The sequence below is a fragment of the Entelurus aequoreus genome, linkage group LG19 (assembly GCF_033978785.1).
Source record: "Entelurus aequoreus isolate RoL-2023_Sb linkage group LG19, RoL_Eaeq_v1.1, whole genome shotgun sequence".
In the NCBI taxonomy this organism is placed as follows: Eukaryota; Metazoa; Chordata; class Actinopteri; order Syngnathiformes; family Syngnathidae; genus Entelurus; species Entelurus aequoreus.
In genome coordinates this window covers 24682924-24701175 of record NC_084749.1, presented here as the reverse complement: position 1 = coordinate 24701175, position 18252 = coordinate 24682924, and the positions used below count along the sequence as shown (strand labels likewise).

Here is an 18252-nt window from a genome sequence, read left to right as displayed (position 1 = left end):
TATATATATATATATATATATATATATATATATATATATATATATATATATATATATATATATATATATATATATATATAGATATATATATATATATAGATATCTATATATATATATATATATATATATATAGATATCTATATATATATATATATATATATATAGATATATATATATATATAGATATCTATATATATATATATATATATATATATATATATATAGATATATATATTTATATATATATATATATTTATATTTATATTTATATCCCCGATACAAATTAAATGGACTCAATAAAGTTTTCACTCTGTTTCTTCATTTCTGCTATTGGACACACATGCTAAAGTGCTGAAAGGAATGCTCGGACTGGACCCGCTTGCACCCTGTTTCAAAGCGAGAGACAAAGAAAACAAATACAAATGGACCTTACAATTTATCAATGCCGTCAAAATGATCGTGTTTTTTCATTTATATTTCAGGAAATTAATCTATTGATTGTTGGCCCAGACATATTGCACCCTGGAAAAAAAAAATCAAATATCCGGTATTGCTTAAAATGAACAAAATACAGTAAATATTGTTCATATTACCTATTAGTTTGAACCTGTCTGTTATTATATTGTATGTGTATATATAAATAATAATGATAAATGGGTTATACTTGTATAGCCCTTTTCTACCTTCAAGGTACTCAAAGCGCTTTGACAGTATTTCCACATTCACCCATTCACACACACATTCACACACTGATGGAGGGAGCTGCCATGCAAGGCGCTACCAGCACCCATCAGGAGCAAGGGTGAAGTGTCTTGCCCAAGGACACAACGGACGTGACTTGGATGGTAGAAGGTGGGGATTGAACCCCAGTAACCAGCAACCCTCCGATTGCTGGCACGGCCACTCTACCAACTTCGCCACGCCGCCCCATATATATACTTGCAGCATGTATTTAAATGTTGATGGAGGGTTTTAAAGTTGTTTCAGAGGGCTTTGAAAGCTACAATTGTGACTCCTATTAGCCACATCTTGCAAGCATTTTTATCATTTTCAACCCCCCCTCCCCCCCAAAAAAAACGTGTGTTCTTCTCTCAAACAAGAATTTGTAAACCATAGTCACAATTCCTCCAAAAAGTACAGTTCCCCTTTAAGGGATTTATGTAAACTGCTGAGTAAAAATGTCGAGCTTAAAACATAGAATCACAAATAAGATAAAGCTCTGTCGGCACTAACCTCCTGTCTTAATCCCCAGGTTCATGGTATTTTGAGACGTTCCAGCTCCTTCAACACTGGACGCATTGAACATCTTTACCAGAACCCACAGGCACACACTGAAGGCAGTAGGTTACATTTTACATTTGAAAACATCTTTGTGGTTGTTTTTCTTTTTTCATAATTACAAACAAGGGGCAGACTCAAAATAGCCCACTTGACTGGTTCCTCTCTGTTTCGCACAAGAACATTCTGTCGGGGGAGGCAGGTTAGGCAGAGCCTTACTTCTGATGGAAAAGAAATAATTATAACTCATGAAATAAATATTAACATGTATTCATTAAACTGTAATACATTTTACACATATACGCATTACCGTATTTTTCAGACTATAAGGTGCACTTAAAATCCTTTCATTTTCCCAAAAATTTACAGTGCGCCTTATAACCCAGTGCGTCTAATGTACGGAATAATTATTGTGCTTACCGACCTCGAAGCTATTTTATTTGGTACATTGTGTAATGACAAGTGTGACCAGTAGATGGCAGTCAAACATAAGAGATACGTGTAGACTGCAAGATGACGCCAGCAAGCAACACCAAAACCTTGATGTTTCATTGAGAATTACACGTTACACACATTACACACGGCGCTCAAAAATCTGTCAAAATGTCTCAGTACAATTTTGGTAAGCTATGAAGCCGCACTGCTTGATGGATTGTCGGTGTATTACAGCTACCGTAGTCAGACGTGCTGTGCTTCAACATACGGTATTATTATGGTGTGTGTACAAGGACCGCAAAATGGCACCTATTAGCATACATATTGTCTGGTGTTTTGTTTCTTAATATTGTGCAAAACAAACTTTTCTTACCTTCTGTTATGCTAGGTTCAAACCAACGGCGCTTTGACGGCACTTTAAAGCGGCATGCAAAGCGGCGTTAAAGCGTAACAAAGCCTGATTAAAGCGTGAGGGTCCTAATGGATCGTGGGAAAGCTTGAAGTGAAGCGGGACATGCGGCAAGTTCGCCAAAATTTTTTAAACGGTTTAAAAAAATTCTGCGCTCTGTCAAGAATGGAATAAAGTGCAGAGAGTATATCAAAGTGTGTCAAAGCTTGACTCAAAGCGTAGGAAAGCTTAACAGATCTTGGTTCAAAGCGCAATAGGAAGTGACTGTGATATTGACTAGTGACATTGAAACTTTATGTAAAACCAACACAGGATTACAAATCCATTCTCTTTTGCATCATTGCCTTTTTTATACGATGATCATTGTTTCTGTACTTCTGCTGTTTGATGTTGCAGTTTGACATTACTGTCTATAATTTTTCTGTATGAAAATGTTAATAATAAAGAGAATATGTTACGTTTAAAAGAAATGCCTTTTATTATTGTCAACTAGCATAAGAAATGAAAGATATATATTTATTAAGATGACAAAGAAATAAAAGAAATGAAGATATAAAACATAATATAACGAAAAAAAAGAGAAATTGAAAAAATAAATGAATATAAAAAATAAAAGAAATGCCTTTTATTATTGTCAACTAGCATAAGAAATTAAAGATAGATTATATTTATTAAGATGACAAAGAAATAAAAGAAATGAAGATATAAAACATAATATAACGAAAAAAAAGAGAAATTGAAAAAATAAATGAATATAAAAAATAAAAGAAATGCCTTTTATTATTGTCAACTAGCATAAGAAATTAAAGATAGATATTTATTAAGATGACAAAGAAATAAAAGAAATGAAGATATAAAACATAATATAACGGAAAAAAAGAGAAATATAAAAAATAAATGAATATAAAAAATAAAAGAAATGCCTTTTATTATTGTCAACTAGCATAAGAAATGAAAGATAGATATTTATTAAGATGACAAAGAAATAAAAGAAATGAAGATATAAAACATAATATAACGAAAAAAAAAGAGAAATTGAAAAAATAAATGATTATAAAAAATTAAAGAAATGCCTTTTATTATTGTCAACTAGCATAAGAAATTAAAGATAGATAATCATTAAGATGACAAAGAAATAAAAGAAATGAAGATATAAAACATAATATAACGAAAAAAAAGAGAAATTGAAAAAATAAATGAATATAAAAAATAAAAGAAATGCCTTTTATTATTGTCAACTAGCATAAGAAATTAAAGATAGATTATATTTATTAAGATGACAAAGAAATAAAAGAAATGAAGATATAAAACATAATATAACGAAAAAAAAGAGAAATTGAAAAAATAAATGAATATAAAAAATAAAAGAAATGCCTTTTATTATTGTCAACTAGCATAAGAAATTAAAGATAGATATTTATTAAGATGACAAAGAAATAAAAGAAATGAAGATATAAAACATAATATAACGGAAAAAAAGAGAAATATAAAAAATAAATGAATATAAAAAATAAAAGAAATGCCTTTTATTATTGTCAACTAGCATAAGAAATGAAAGATAGATATTTATTAAGATGACAAAGAAATAAAAGAAATTAAGATATAAAACATAATATAACGAAAAAAAAAGAGAAATTGAAAAAATAAATGATTATAAAAAATTAAAGAAATGCCTTTTATTATTGTCAACTAGCATAAGAAATTAAAGATAGATAATTATTAAGATGACAAAGAAATAAAAGAAATGAAGATATAAAACATAATATAACGAAAAAAAAGATACATTGAAAAAATAAATGAATATAAAAAATAAAAGAAATGCCTTTTATTATTGTCAACTAGCATACGAAATTAAAGATATATATTTATTAAGATGACAAAGAAATAAAAGAAATGAAGATATAAAACATAACGAGAAAAAAAAAGAGAAATTGAAAAAATAAATGAATATAAAAAATAAAAGAAATGCCTTTTATTATTGTCAACTAGTATAAGAAATGAAAGATAGATATTTATTAAGATGACAAAGAAATAAAAGAAATGAAGATATAAAACATGATATAAAGAAAAAAAAGAGAAATTGAAAAAATAAATGAATATAAAAAATAAAAGAAATGCCTTTTATTATTGTCAACTAGCATAAGAAATGAAAGATAGATATTTATTAAGATGACAAAGAAATAAAAGAAATGAAGATATAAAACATAATATAACGAAAAAAAAGAGAAATTGAAAAAATAAATGAATATAAAAAATAAAAGAAATGCCTTTTATTATTGTCAACTAGCATAAGAAATGAAAGATAGATATTTTTTAAGATGACAAAGAAATAAAAGAAATGAAGATATAAAACATAATATAACGAAAAAAAGAGAAATTGAAAAAATAAATGAATATAAAAAATAAAAGCAATGCCTTTTATTATTGTCAACTAGAATAAGAAATGAAAGATAGATATTTATTAAGATGACAAAGAAATAAAAAAAAATAAAGATATAAAACATAATAAATAATAAACATAATATAAGGAAAAAAAAAGAGACATTGAAAAAATAAATGAATATAAAACATGTGTGGAAAACAGTATACTGAGTTTTTCACATTTTTTTCTTATTTTTGTTGTAACAATGCACAACAGAGCTTGATAATCGTGTCAGAGCCTGATTTAAAGCGTTATGATCGCATCAAAGCATAATAAAGTTCAATAAAGCGTAATAAAACGTATCAAAGCGTGATTTAAAGCGTATCAAAGCGGGATCAAGTCGTGAAGAACGGTAACAAAGCGGCAACTAATTCGTATCAGAGCGTATCAAAGCATAACATTACTTCGGAGATCGGGATATTCGTGGAAAAATAGACAAAAATGACGGCGCTTGCCGCGCTGTAAAGCGGCGAGCAAAGCGCCGTCATTTTTGTCAAGCGCCATTGGTGTGAACAAAGCGTACCTGCTGATGTGTATCTGGGATCTGCATAAGTCCTGAAAATGTGCGTGTGTCCGCCATTGTAGTACGTGCCCCTGTAGTCGATAAGCTCTTTTTTTCCCTCTATCTTCTTATGGGGCATTGATTCTTCGCAGTTGCCATTTCTAATACAAAGTAGCATACAGTTCTAAATTATATCTGTTAGTAGACAGTTATGTTGATGAAGCATATGGAACATTTTTAAACACGTTCATAATACTTTATAACAAACATTGTACATGGAAACAACTCCGTAGAAAACAGAGAAAGAACAATCAACCTTGAATGACAAAAGGATTCAAACATGCTTGTAATAAAAATACTACATTATATAGAACATTTAAAACACAAACAACTACAGAGGGAGAAAATAAGTTAAAAACAAGCTAATTAGCATACTACGAACATGTAGAAGATAATATTATAGTAAATTATTAAATGGGAACAAAAACAATATGAGAGCAATAAGGGACGTCCTCAATAGCATTATTAAAAATGGCACTAAAAGGGATTACCCCCAATACTTAGACGGAAATGTAAATGATTCTTCAGTGTATATGTATATACACTAGGGGTGTAACGGTACACAAAAATTTCGGTTCAGTACGTACCTCGGTTTAGAGGTCACGGTTCGGTTAATTTTCGGTACAGTAAGAAAACAACAAAATATAAATTTTTTGGTTATTTATTTACCAAATTTGTAAACAATGGCTTTATCCTTTTACTATTGGGAACACTATAATAATTCTTCCCACGTTAATCAACATTAAACTGCCTCAAGTTTTTGCTCAGATTAAAATAAATCACAAAACTTTTCTTCTACATATAAAAAGTGCAACATTAAACAGTTTCAAGTCAACTCATCATGCTTAAGTTATTACAGCATTTGGGAAGCCTGTAGTTGATTTTTATTATGTAAATGTTATATTTTTATCAACATGTGATAGCAGGGACCCTGCCATTCAAAACTAGGCTGCTCCATTACTAATGATTAATGTAACTTTAGCTGAAATAGCAATAGGAGAGACTATTCATCCCTGACACCATGGAGTTCATGTAGGCTTAATGATGCAGTTACATTATTATATCAACTATCAGAGACAGAAACTCTTCATTTAACATAATGTCCTTTTTTGCTGCTTCAACACAGCTCAATCAAGTGAAATAACAGACAGACAGGGCTTTGCTGTCCTTAACACACACACACACACGCACACACACACACACACCCACACACACACACACACACACACACACACACACACACACACCGCAAAATGAGCTAACATTACACTAAAAGCGAATTAGCCTTCACCTCAAGCCAGGACTGCGAGCGAGCTGAAGCTGCCGTTTATGTTTCTAGAACGTCAGCGGGCTCATAGTGATGTTACTAGTAGTTGACTGGGAGGTGTTTATTATGATTTGGGGAGAGTCCGCAGCCTGATGCTTACCTGCTAAACGCTAAGCACTGACTACATGCGCTCTGAATACGCACTGCTGATTGGCTGTTACTGCTCTGAATACGCACTGCTGATTGGCTGTTACCGCTCTGTTTGTAACCAATCAGATGGTTGTGTGGGTGGGACAATGCTGGGTGCTGTGTAGAGTACTGACAGACAGGGGCGGTATAGCTCGGTTGGTAGAGCGGCCGTGCCAGCAACTTGAGGGTTCCAGGTTCGATCCCCGCTTCCGCCATCCTAGTCACTGCCGTTGTGTCCTTGGGCAAGACACTTTACCCACCTGCTCCCAGTGCCACCCACACTGGTTTAAATGTAACTTAGATATTGGGTTTCACTATGTAAAGCGCTTTGAGTCTCTAGAGAAAAGCGCTATATAAATATAATTCACTTCACTTCAATTCACTTCACAGGCAGAAGGAAGCGGAGCAGCTTATTAAGACTTTAGCTTAGGCGGCTACTTTATTTTTTTGTGGAAACTCGTTCGGTACACCTCCGAACCAAACCGAACCCCCGTACCAAAACGGTTCAATACAAATACACGTACCGTTACACCCCTAATATACACATATATGTGTATACATACTGTATGTTTTTTTTGTGTGTATGTATGTGTATGTATATATATATATATATATATATATATATATATATATATATATATATATATATATATATATATATATATATATATATACATGTGTATATATATATATATATATATATATATATATATATATATATATATATATACATATATATATATATACATATATATATATACATATATGTATATGTATATATATATATATATATATATATATATATATATATATATATATATATATATATATATATATATACATATATGTATATATATATATATATATATATATATATATATATATATATACATATATATATATACATATATGTATATGTATATATATATATATATATATATATATATATATATATATATATATATATACATATACATATATGTATATATATATATGTATATATATATATATGTATATATACACATATATATATATACATATACATATATGTATATATATATATGTATATATATATATATGTATATATACACATATATATATATGTATATATATATATATATATATATATATATATATATATATATATATATATATATGTATGTATGTATGTATGTATGTATGTATGTATGTATGTATGTATGTATGTATGTATGTATGTATGTATGTATGTATGTATGTATGTATGCAGGGGCGGTATGGCGTAGTGCAAGGGTGTCAAACTCAAATACAGAGTGGGCCAAAATTTAAAACTGAACAAAGCCGCGGGCCAAGGTTGAACAAATTAACCTTTTAATAGGGACCCAAACAAGTTTTGCATTGAATATTGAACAAGCAAGGGTTATATAACTTCATAGTGACATGCAAAATCGAGTTTCAAATAATAATAATAATAATAAAAAATATCAATGGCATATCAAATACAATTTAAATAAAAATTAAATGCCTCTTTTCTATTTGCAGCCTTCTGAGGTAAGTATCAACATTAACTTTTTCCACAGGTTAATAAATTTGAAAATAAAATAACAATGAATAAACCAACCATTCAGGAATTTAAAGGCCTACTGAAACCCACTACTACCGACCACGCAGTCTGATAGTTTATATATCAATGATGAAATCTTAACATTATAACACATGCCAATACGGCCGGGTTAACTTATAAAGTGACATTTTAAATTTGCCGCTAAAGTTCCGGTTCGAAACGCCTCTGAGGATGACGTATGCGCGTGACGTATTCCGGCGAACACGGGTATGCCTTCCACATTGAAGCCAATACGAAAAAGCTCTGTTTTCATTTCATAATTCCACAGTATTCTGGACATCTGTGTTCGTGAATCTGTTTCAATCATGTTCATTGCATTATGAAGAAGGAAGCTGAGCAAGCAAAGAAGAAAGTTGTCGGTGCGAAATGGACGTATTTTTCGAACGTAGTCAGCCACAACAGTACACAGCCGGCGCTTCTTTGTTTACATTCCCGAAAGATGCAGTCAAGATGGAAGAACTCGGATAACAGAGACTCTAACCAGGAGGACATTTGACTTGGATACACAGACGCCTGTAGAGAACTGGGACAACACAGACTCTTACCAGGATTACTTTGATTTGAATGACAAAGACGCAGACGTGCTACTGTGAGTATGCAGCTTTGGCTTTTTTTTGCGTATGTACGTAACTTTTTTAAAATATATAAGCTTTATGAACCTTGGGTTAGGTGAACGGTCTTTTGGGCTGAGTGATTGTGTGTGTTGATCATGTGTTTGAATTGTATTGGCGTGTTCTATGGAGCTAGGAGCTAGCAGAGGAGCTAGCATAACACGTACCGTACCTACGTGCGCGTCACGTACGTAACTTTTTAAAAATATATAAGCTTTATGAACCTTGGGTTAGGTGAACGGTCTTTTGGGCTGAGTGATTGTGTGTGTTGATCAGGTGTTTGAATTGTATTGGCGTGTTCTATGGAGCTAGGAGCTAGCAGAGGAGCTAGGAGCTAGCATAACAAACACGCAGGTGTTATTATGCAGGATTAATTTGTGGCATATTAAATATAAGCCTGGTTGTGTTGTGGCTAATAGAGTATATATATGTCTTGTGTTTATTTACTGTTGTAGTCATTCCCAGCTGAATATCAGGTACCGTGAGTATGCAGCCTTGGCTGCTAAACATTCGATAACTTGACCGTATGTGCGCGTCACGTACGTAACTTTTTAAAAAATATATAAGCTTTATGAACCTTGGGTTAGGTAAACGGTCTTTTGGGCTGAGTGATTGTGTGTGTTGATCAGGTGTTTGAATTGTATTGGCGTGTTCTATGGAGCTAGGAGCTAGCAGAGGAGCTAGGAGCTAGCATAACAAACACGCAGGTGTTTTTATGCAGGATTAATTTGTGGCATATTAAATATAAGCCTGGTTGTGTTGTGGCTAATAGAGTATATATATGTCTTGTGTTTATTTACTGTTGTAGTCATTCCCAGCTGAATATCAGGTCACCCCCGGCTCTCACAGCATCTTCCCTATCTGAATAGCTTCAACTCCCCACTAGTCCTTCACTTGCACTTTACTCATCCACAAATCTTTCATCCTCGCTCAAATTAATGGGGAAATTGTCGCTTTCTCGGTCCGAATCTCTCTCACTTCATGCGGCCATCATTGTAAACAATAGGGAACTTTGCGTATATGTTCAACTGACTACGTCACGCTACTTCCGGTAGGTGCAAGCCTTTTTTTTTATCAGATAACAAAAGTTGCAATCTTTATCGTCGTTGTTCTATACTAAATCCTTTCAGCAAAAATATGGCAATATCGCGAAATGATCAAGTATGACACATAGAATAGATCTGCTATCCCCGTTTAAATAAAAAAAATTCATTTCAGTAGGCCTTTAATGCTCAGTTTGCAACACACTGATCTAATCTGATGTGCCCAAGCCAGATACCTGCCATCTTTTCTTGGATGCTAGTTCATTAATGTCGGGGCTCAGGCTTTGAGCTGAGGCAACCTTCATTATCGAACAAAGGTGTTCATCAGTCATTATATCCCGTAGTCAACCCGGACTACAGTCTTGGGGGCAGTGCCTTAAAGGCACTGCCATTAACGTCCGCTTTTCATCCATTCTAACAACGTGCCGGCCCAGTCACAGGGATATGTGCGACTTCTGTCCGCACACACAAGTTAATGCAACGCATACTTGATCAACAGCGATACAGGTTACACTGAGGGTTCCCGAATAAACAACTTTAACATTGTTAGAAATATACGCCACACTGTGAATCCACACCAAACAAGAATGACAAACACATTTCGGGAGAATATCTGCACTGTAACACAACATAAACATAACAGAATACCCAGAACCCTTTGCAGCACTAACTCTTCAGGGACGCTACAAAATACATCCCCCCGCTAACAACCCCCCCCCCCCCCTCCACCCCACCCCACCCCCAAACACATTCCTTGTAGCGTCCCGGAAGAGTTAGTTCTGCAAAGGGTTCTGGGTATCTATTCTGTTGTGTTTATGTTGTGTTACGGTGCGGATATTCTCCCGAAATGTGTTTGTCATTCTTGTTTGGTGTGGATTCACAGTGTGGCGTATATTTCTAACAATGTTAAGGTTGTTTATTCGGGCACCCTCAATGTAACCTGTATCGCTGTTGATCAAGTATGCGTTGCATTAACTTGTGTGTGCGGACAGAAGCCGCACATATCATGTGACTGGGCCAGCACTCGTTGGACTGGATGAAGATTTTCGGGAGGGGCACTGAAAATTTTGAGTCTCCCGGAAGGGTTGTCAAGTATGAGAGTTGTCAATTATGAGACTTAGCGGTGAATGCGGTGTTACCACGGCACCGCCGATTACCTCGGCGGGCCAGCTCTAGTGTTAATTTGATATCGCCTCAAGGGCCAAGTGAAATTAATTTGGCCCGCGGGCCTGAGTTTGACACCCATGGCGTAGTGGGTAGAGTGGCTGTGCCAGAAACCTGAGGGTTGCAGGTACGCTCCCCGCCTCTTGACATCCAAATCGCTGCCGTTGTGTCCTTGGGCAGGACACTTCACCCTTGCCCCTGGTGAATGAATGATAGGTGGTGGTCGGAGGGCCTGTAGGTGCAAACTGGCAGCCTCGCTTCCGTCAGTCTACCCCAGGGCAGCTGTAGCTACAAATGTAGCTTACAACCACCAGGTGTGAATGAATGATGGGTTCCCACTTCTCTGTGAGCGCTTTGAGTATCTAATAATAGAAAAGCGCAATATAAAATCTAATCCGTTATTTTTTATTATTATATATAAATGTATAAATATGTATATATATAAATGTATAAATATGTACACTACCGTTCAAAAGTTTGGGGTCACATTGAAATGTCCTTATTTTTGAAGGAAAAGCACTGTACTTTTCAATGAAGATAACTTTAAACTAGTCTTAACTTTGAAGAAATACACTCTATACATTGCTAATGTGGTAAATGACTATTCTAGCTGCAAATGTCTGGTTTTTGGTGCAATATCTACATAGGTGTATAGAGGCCCATTTCCAGCAACTATCACTCCAGTGTTCTAATGGTACAATGTGTTTGCTCATTGGCTCAGAAGGCTAATTGATGATTAGAAAACCCTTGTGCAATCATGTTCACACATCTGAAAACAGTTAAGCTCGTTACAGAAGCTACAAAACTGACCTTCCTTTGAGCAGATTGAGTTTCTGGAGCATCACATTTGTGGGGTCAATTAAACGCTCAAAATGGCCAGAAAAAGAGAACTTTCATCTGAAACTCGACAGACTATTCTTGTTCTTAGAAATGAAGGCTATTCCACAAAATTGTTTGGGTGACCCCAAACTTTTGAACGGTAGTTTATATATATATATATATATATATATATATATATATATATATATATATATATATATATATATATATATATATATATATATATATATATATATATATATACAGTATATATATACAGTATATATATAAATATGTATATGTATGTATGTACACTATATTGCCAAAAGTATTTGGCCACCTGCCTTGACTCACATATGAACTTGAAGTGCCATCCCATTCCTAACCCATAGTGTTCGATATGATGTCGGTCCACCTTTTGCAGCTATTACAGCTTCAACTGTTTTGGGAAGACTGTCCACAAGATTGCGGAGTGTGTTTATAGGAATTTTCGACCATTCTTCCAGAAGCGCATTGGTGAGGTCACACACTGATGTTGGTCAAGAAGGCCTGGCTCTCAGTCTCCGTTCTAATTCATCCCAAAGGTGTTCTATCGGGTTCAGGTCAGGACTCTGTGCAGGCCAGTCAAGTTCATCTACACCAAACTCTGTCATCCATGTCTTTATGGACCTTTCTTTGTGCACTGGTGTACAGTCATGTTGGAGGAGGAAGGGGCCCGCTCCAAACTGTTCCCACAAGGTTGGGAGCATAGAATTTTCCAAAATGTTTTGGTATCCTAAGTTCCTTTCACTGGAACATAGGGGCCAAGCCCAACTCCTGAAAAACAACCCAACACCATAATTCCTCCTCCACCAAGTTTCACACTCGGCACAATGCAGTCGGAAATGTACCGTTCTCCTGGCCACCTCCAAACTCAGACTCGTCCATCAGATTGCCAGATGGAAAAGCGTAAATTATCACTCCAGAGAGCGTGTTTCCACTGCTCTAGAGTCCAGTGCCGACATGCTTTACACCACTGCATCCCACGCTTTGCATTGGACTTGGTGATGTATGGCTTAGATGCAGCTGCCCATTACATGAAGCTCTCTGCGTATTGTATATGGGCTGATTGGAAGGTCACATGAAGTTTGGAGCTTTGTAGCATCTGACTGTGCAGAAAGTCGGTGACCTCTTTGCACTATGTGCTTCAGCATCCGCTGACCCCTCTCTGTCAGTTTATGTGGCCTACCACTTGGTGGCTGAGTTGCTGTTGTTCCCAAAGTCTTTCATTTTCTTATAATAAAGCCGACAGTTGACTTTGGAATATTTAGGAGCGAGACAATTTCACGACTGGATTTGTTGCACAGGTGACAGCCTATGACAGTTCCACGCTGGAAATCACTGAGCTCCTGGGAGCGGCCCATTCTTTCACAAATGTTTGTAGAAACAGTCTCCATGCCTAAGTGTTTGATTTTATACACCTGTGGCCGGGCTAAGTGATTAGGACACCGGATTCTGATCATTTGGATGGGTGGCCAAATACTTTTGGCGTGTGTGGTTGTGTGTGTGTGTGGCTTACCACCACTAAGTGTGAAAGTGGAGTGAATGAATGATGGGTTCTCACTTGTCTGTGAGCGCTTTGAATATATAGTTAATAGAAAAGCGCTAAATCAAAAAATACATCAAATTAATTATTATTATTATATGTGTGTTATGTATATATATATATATATATATATATATATATATATATATATATATATATATATATATATATATATATATATATATATATATATATATATATATATATTTAAAAAAAATATATATACCTTATTTTCCGGACCATAGGGCAAACCGGATTATAAGGCGCTTTGCCGATGAATGGTGTATTTTTGATCTTTTTTCATACATATATTAATCCTACTCTTTTTTTATTGACATTTTAAAATAAACAGAAAAGAGTGCAAGTCGAAACAGTACAATTTCAAAGTCAGTGAATTCTTCACACCCCTTCCCTTGAAACCCAAACCACCCAACCACCCAACCACCCTCCTACCCCACTCAGGTCAAACCAACAAGGGACATTTGGCACAAACATACAAGTAAGATGACAACACATTCACACACACACTCATACAAAGCCAGAGACAGACATTAGAGGCTTAAAGGAGAGAGAAAATAATAAAAATAAATAAATAAATAAAGGGGGCATTATTCCTCATCTGCCGCTGGGGATAAGTCAAGAGAGTTGACATACAGCAAGAAGGGACTCCATGAGCTTTGAAACGCTTGAGCACCTAAGTTTTTCCAGTTTTACATTGTACAGAACCTCTCTAATCCAACGGCCATGTGATGGGGGGCGAGCCAACTGCCAATTAAACAAGATCAATCGCCTGGCCAGTAAGGTCGTAAAAGAAACAGCTCATTTTAGTGGTACCGAGCACGTGTTATCAGGGCATATGCCGAAAATGGCTGATAATGGGTTGGGGGAAAAGTTTTGACCATATGCCTCTCCGATTGTGTCAAAAATGTCTTTCCAAAAGGAACATAGTTTAGAGCAGGACCAGAACATATGGATATGATCAGCCTGAGATTGTTTGCATCAATTGCAGGTATTGCTAACAGTGGGGTAGATTGTGGATAGTTTTGAATTAGTGTAGTGAATTTTATGGATTACTTTGCATTGGATGAGACTATGACGGGCCCATATCGAGAAGGAGTGGACCAGATTCAGGGCAGAGTTCCAGTGTTGATCGGATATGTTGGTATTAAGATCGCTCTCCCACGAGGCTCTTATTACTGATAGAGAATTTGGAGCAACTGAACTTAAGGAAGTATATAGCACAGAGATGCATTTTTTTATGATTAGGGCTCATAGATAACAATATATCTATCAGAGTTTCCGGATGATGATTTGGAAAGTGTGGGAACTGCTTTTTAAGAAGTCTCTCGCCTGAAAAAAACAAAAAAGGTGGAAGTTCGGCAAATCGTATTTGGAAGAGAGTTCGGCGAAGGATGAGAACACTCCGTCTGCATAGAGGTCTTTCACATTGGTGATACCATGATCGTGCCAAGTCATGAATGCAGGGTCAGTAGGGGAAGGTTTAAATAATGTTTTTTTTAAGTAGCGGGGTCAATATAGACGGGCCCTGAAAACCCAAGTGTTTCCGTAGTTGGTTCCATATTTTCATGGAGATCGATGCAATGGTGTTTGTGCCTTCAAGTTTAAATGGAAAAGGGAGTGATGAGCATCAGCAAGAACGTAATGAGAAGTGTGGGATTGCCATTTCAATGTTTACCCAGGCCGGGAGGGCTGGAGAGCCTCCATCCATCCAGTATAGGAGTTTCTGTACATCAGCCGCCCAATAGTATTGTCTAAAATTGGGGAGTGCAAGCCCTCCTTCAGATTTGGGAGATCGTAGGACCGACTTGCGGATTCAGACCGATCCGGCCCCCCATAAAAATGTGGATATTGATTTGTCTAATTTATCGGAAAATTATTTAGTAATAAATATGGGAATATGTTGAAAAAGGTAAAGGAATTTAGGCAGAGTGATCATCTTGATCAGATTGACCCGGCCAGCAAGAAAGAATGGTAAAACAGACCAGCGGGCAAAATCCTTCTCCATCTTTTCAATTAGAGGTAAAAAATTTGCCCGGAGCATATCAGACATAGCTGGAGTAATAAGGATTCCCAAGTAATGAATCCCGTTATGTGCCCATTTGAATGCCACTAAAGATCGTGGTAACTGTTTAGCTAAGGAATTAATCGGAAACAGCTCACTTTTTTGGTAGTTGAGTTTGTAACCAGAGTGTGTGCCAAACCGCTCCAGAATGTCAAAGATTACCGGGAGTGAGCTAGCAGGATCCGAGATGTACAAGAGCAAGTCCTCTGCATAAAGGGTACACTTTGTGCAATGTGTTCGACCGGGTGATACCTTTAAAGCCCCTCTCTGCTCGCAGCCAAAGAGCAAGGGGTTTTGTCGCAATAGCAAACATGAGTGGAGACAACATGCAACCTTGTCTAGTGCCTCTTTTAAGAAAAATTGGGGAGGATAGTGTATTATTTGTACGTACCGAAGCTACTGTGGACGAGTACAAAAGTTTAACCCGGAGAATGAAATCTTCATTAAAACCAGACAGACCCATCACTTCAATTAGATATTCCCATTCCACCCTGTCAAAGGCTTTCTCCGCATCGAGGGACACCACCACCTCCGCGGTCGTGGGGTTTGGCGAATGGATAATGTTTAGGAGGCGCCAAGTGTTGTGTGAGGATTGCCGGCCTAACATAAAACCTGTGTGATCCAACGAGATGATGGAAGGCATCACCCTTTGGAGACAAAGAGCGAGAACCTTGGATATAATTTTTAGATCTACATTTAAGAGCGAAATTGCAATTGCAAAGCAGGGGGTCTTTCTCTTTTTTTAGGATTTGAGAAATGGTGGCCCTCGATGAGGTTTCTGGGAGGCGATGGTGCAAGAATGCTTCTTATACATGTCTCTTAGAGCCGGAGCAAGAACACTGGAGAAAGTCTTGTAATATTCTGCACTGAAGCCATCCGAGCCGGGTGACTTATTGCTCTGTAAGGATTTGATGGCTTCTGTGATCTCAATGACACTAATGGGCTGGCCCAGGCCCCTCGCAGCCCCATGTTCTATCTGGGGGAATGTTGTATCGCTAAACAGTTTATCTGAGGAAGGGGGGCAGTCTGAAGTATATAATATTGTATAAAATGCAGCAAATGTTTCATTATTCTTAGCTGCATCAGTATGTAGTTCTCCCGTGTTAGAGCGAATAAGATGTGATTAGCCTCGTGGATGCTTCCTCCCTGACCTGGTGGGCTAAGAGCTTCCCAGCTTTCTCCCCAGATTAAAAAAATTGTTGTCTGGATTTGAGTAGTTGTAATTTCGCTCTATTGACAGACATAAGGTCAAAGTCAGTTTGTAGGCGAAAGCGTCCTTTATATCAAGATCCTTAATCTTGCGGAGCAGCCCAGTGATTTGAATGGTCTCTGTCTTATTTAGATTTGAAACAAAATATATAAATTTACCTCTAATATAGGCTTTAGATGCCTCCCATAGTATACCTCTTCCAATTTTTGGTGAATCCTTCAGTTCGAAGAAAAACATAATTTGATCGTGTAAGAAATTCCTGTAACGGTCTTCTGCTAGTGAGGCTGAGTTGAATCACCATTGTTTAAGGGGTCTAGGTTGAGTGTCCATGTTGATGTTGACTGAGGTGGGGGCATGATCAGAGATTACAATACTATGGTAATTACATGTGTTGATTTTGGAAAGTAGTCTATTGTCGAGAAGAAAGAAGTCTATCCGAGTGTAAGTGTGATGTACATGGGAGAAATAAGACAATTGTTTAATTGTAGGGGAGGCATGTCTCCACGGGTCTGTAAGACCCAACTGTTTAGCGAGAGTATCCAGCATTTTAGCTGAATTAAATAAGAGCCAGTTTGTTAGATAATCGATCCAGTACAGGATCCTGCACCAGGTTAAAGTCCCCGCCCATAATGATAAAATTATTTTCAATGTTCGGACATTATATAAACAATTTAGTCACAAAATAATTGTCATCCCAGTTGGGTCCATAAACACTAGCGAGTATGACTGGGGTGCCTTGCAGCTTTCCAGACACAATAATATAACGGCCAGCCGAGTCTGCTACAGTTTGGCCGAGTTCGAATGAAATATTTTTACGAATAAGGATAGCTGTGCCCCTGGCCCTTTGTTTGAATTTTGAATGGAAAATATGGCTAATCCAGCCTCTTTTAAGTCGTGAAATCTCTCTCTTGCGAAGGTGGGTCTCCTGAATTAAAAATATATCTCCTTTGAGGTGTTGCAAATGGGTCAAGACCCTACCAATTTTAGTGGCGCTCCCCACTCCCCTCACGTTCCATGAAACAAATCTAAGTGTATTACTGGTGCTGGTCATATTTTACCATGTCCAACTAGGAGAGCAGAACAAGCTGATGTGTACCAGCAGATCGGAGGGGGACTGATGCACGATAACTGCCAACTGCAGAGAGTACTGGTAAGAGGAGGGGAGGAAACAGAAGTGTGAGAGGAAGGAATGAGGAGATAAACAAACCAATAAACACACATACGTATTTTCCATACGTATATTAGGCGCACCGGATTATAGGCCACGTTAAATTAGTCATATTATTATTTTTTTTCTAAATTGAAAAGACTTCCTTGTGGTCTCCATAAAATGTAAAGGTGGTTCTTTGGTCAAAATGTTGCACAGATTGTGTTTTACAGATCATCTTCAAGCCCCTTTCTGACAGTCGCTTCCGGTTGCGCCATTTTGTGGGCGGTCTTATTTACGTGGCTCACCTTCGGCAGCGTCTTCTCCCCGTCATCTTTGTTGTACCGGTGTAGCGTGGAAGAATTGTCAAAAGATGACGCTAACTGTTTTAATGACATTCAGACCTTACTTAAATCAACAACAGA

At 36.4% G+C, this 18252-nt stretch overlaps 1 protein-coding gene across 1 annotated transcript in view; it reads left to right on the top strand.

Moving 5' to 3' along the window:
* Positions 1-18252, top strand: part of gmds (GDP-mannose 4,6-dehydratase) — a 274497-nt gene that overhangs the window by 19228 nt on the left and 237017 nt on the right. The window contains exon 3 of the mRNA XM_062028147.1: positions 1253-1340. Coding sequence (XP_061884131.1) covers positions 1253-1340 — 88 coding nt within the window. The remainder of the gene's footprint in view (positions 1-1252; positions 1341-18252) is intronic.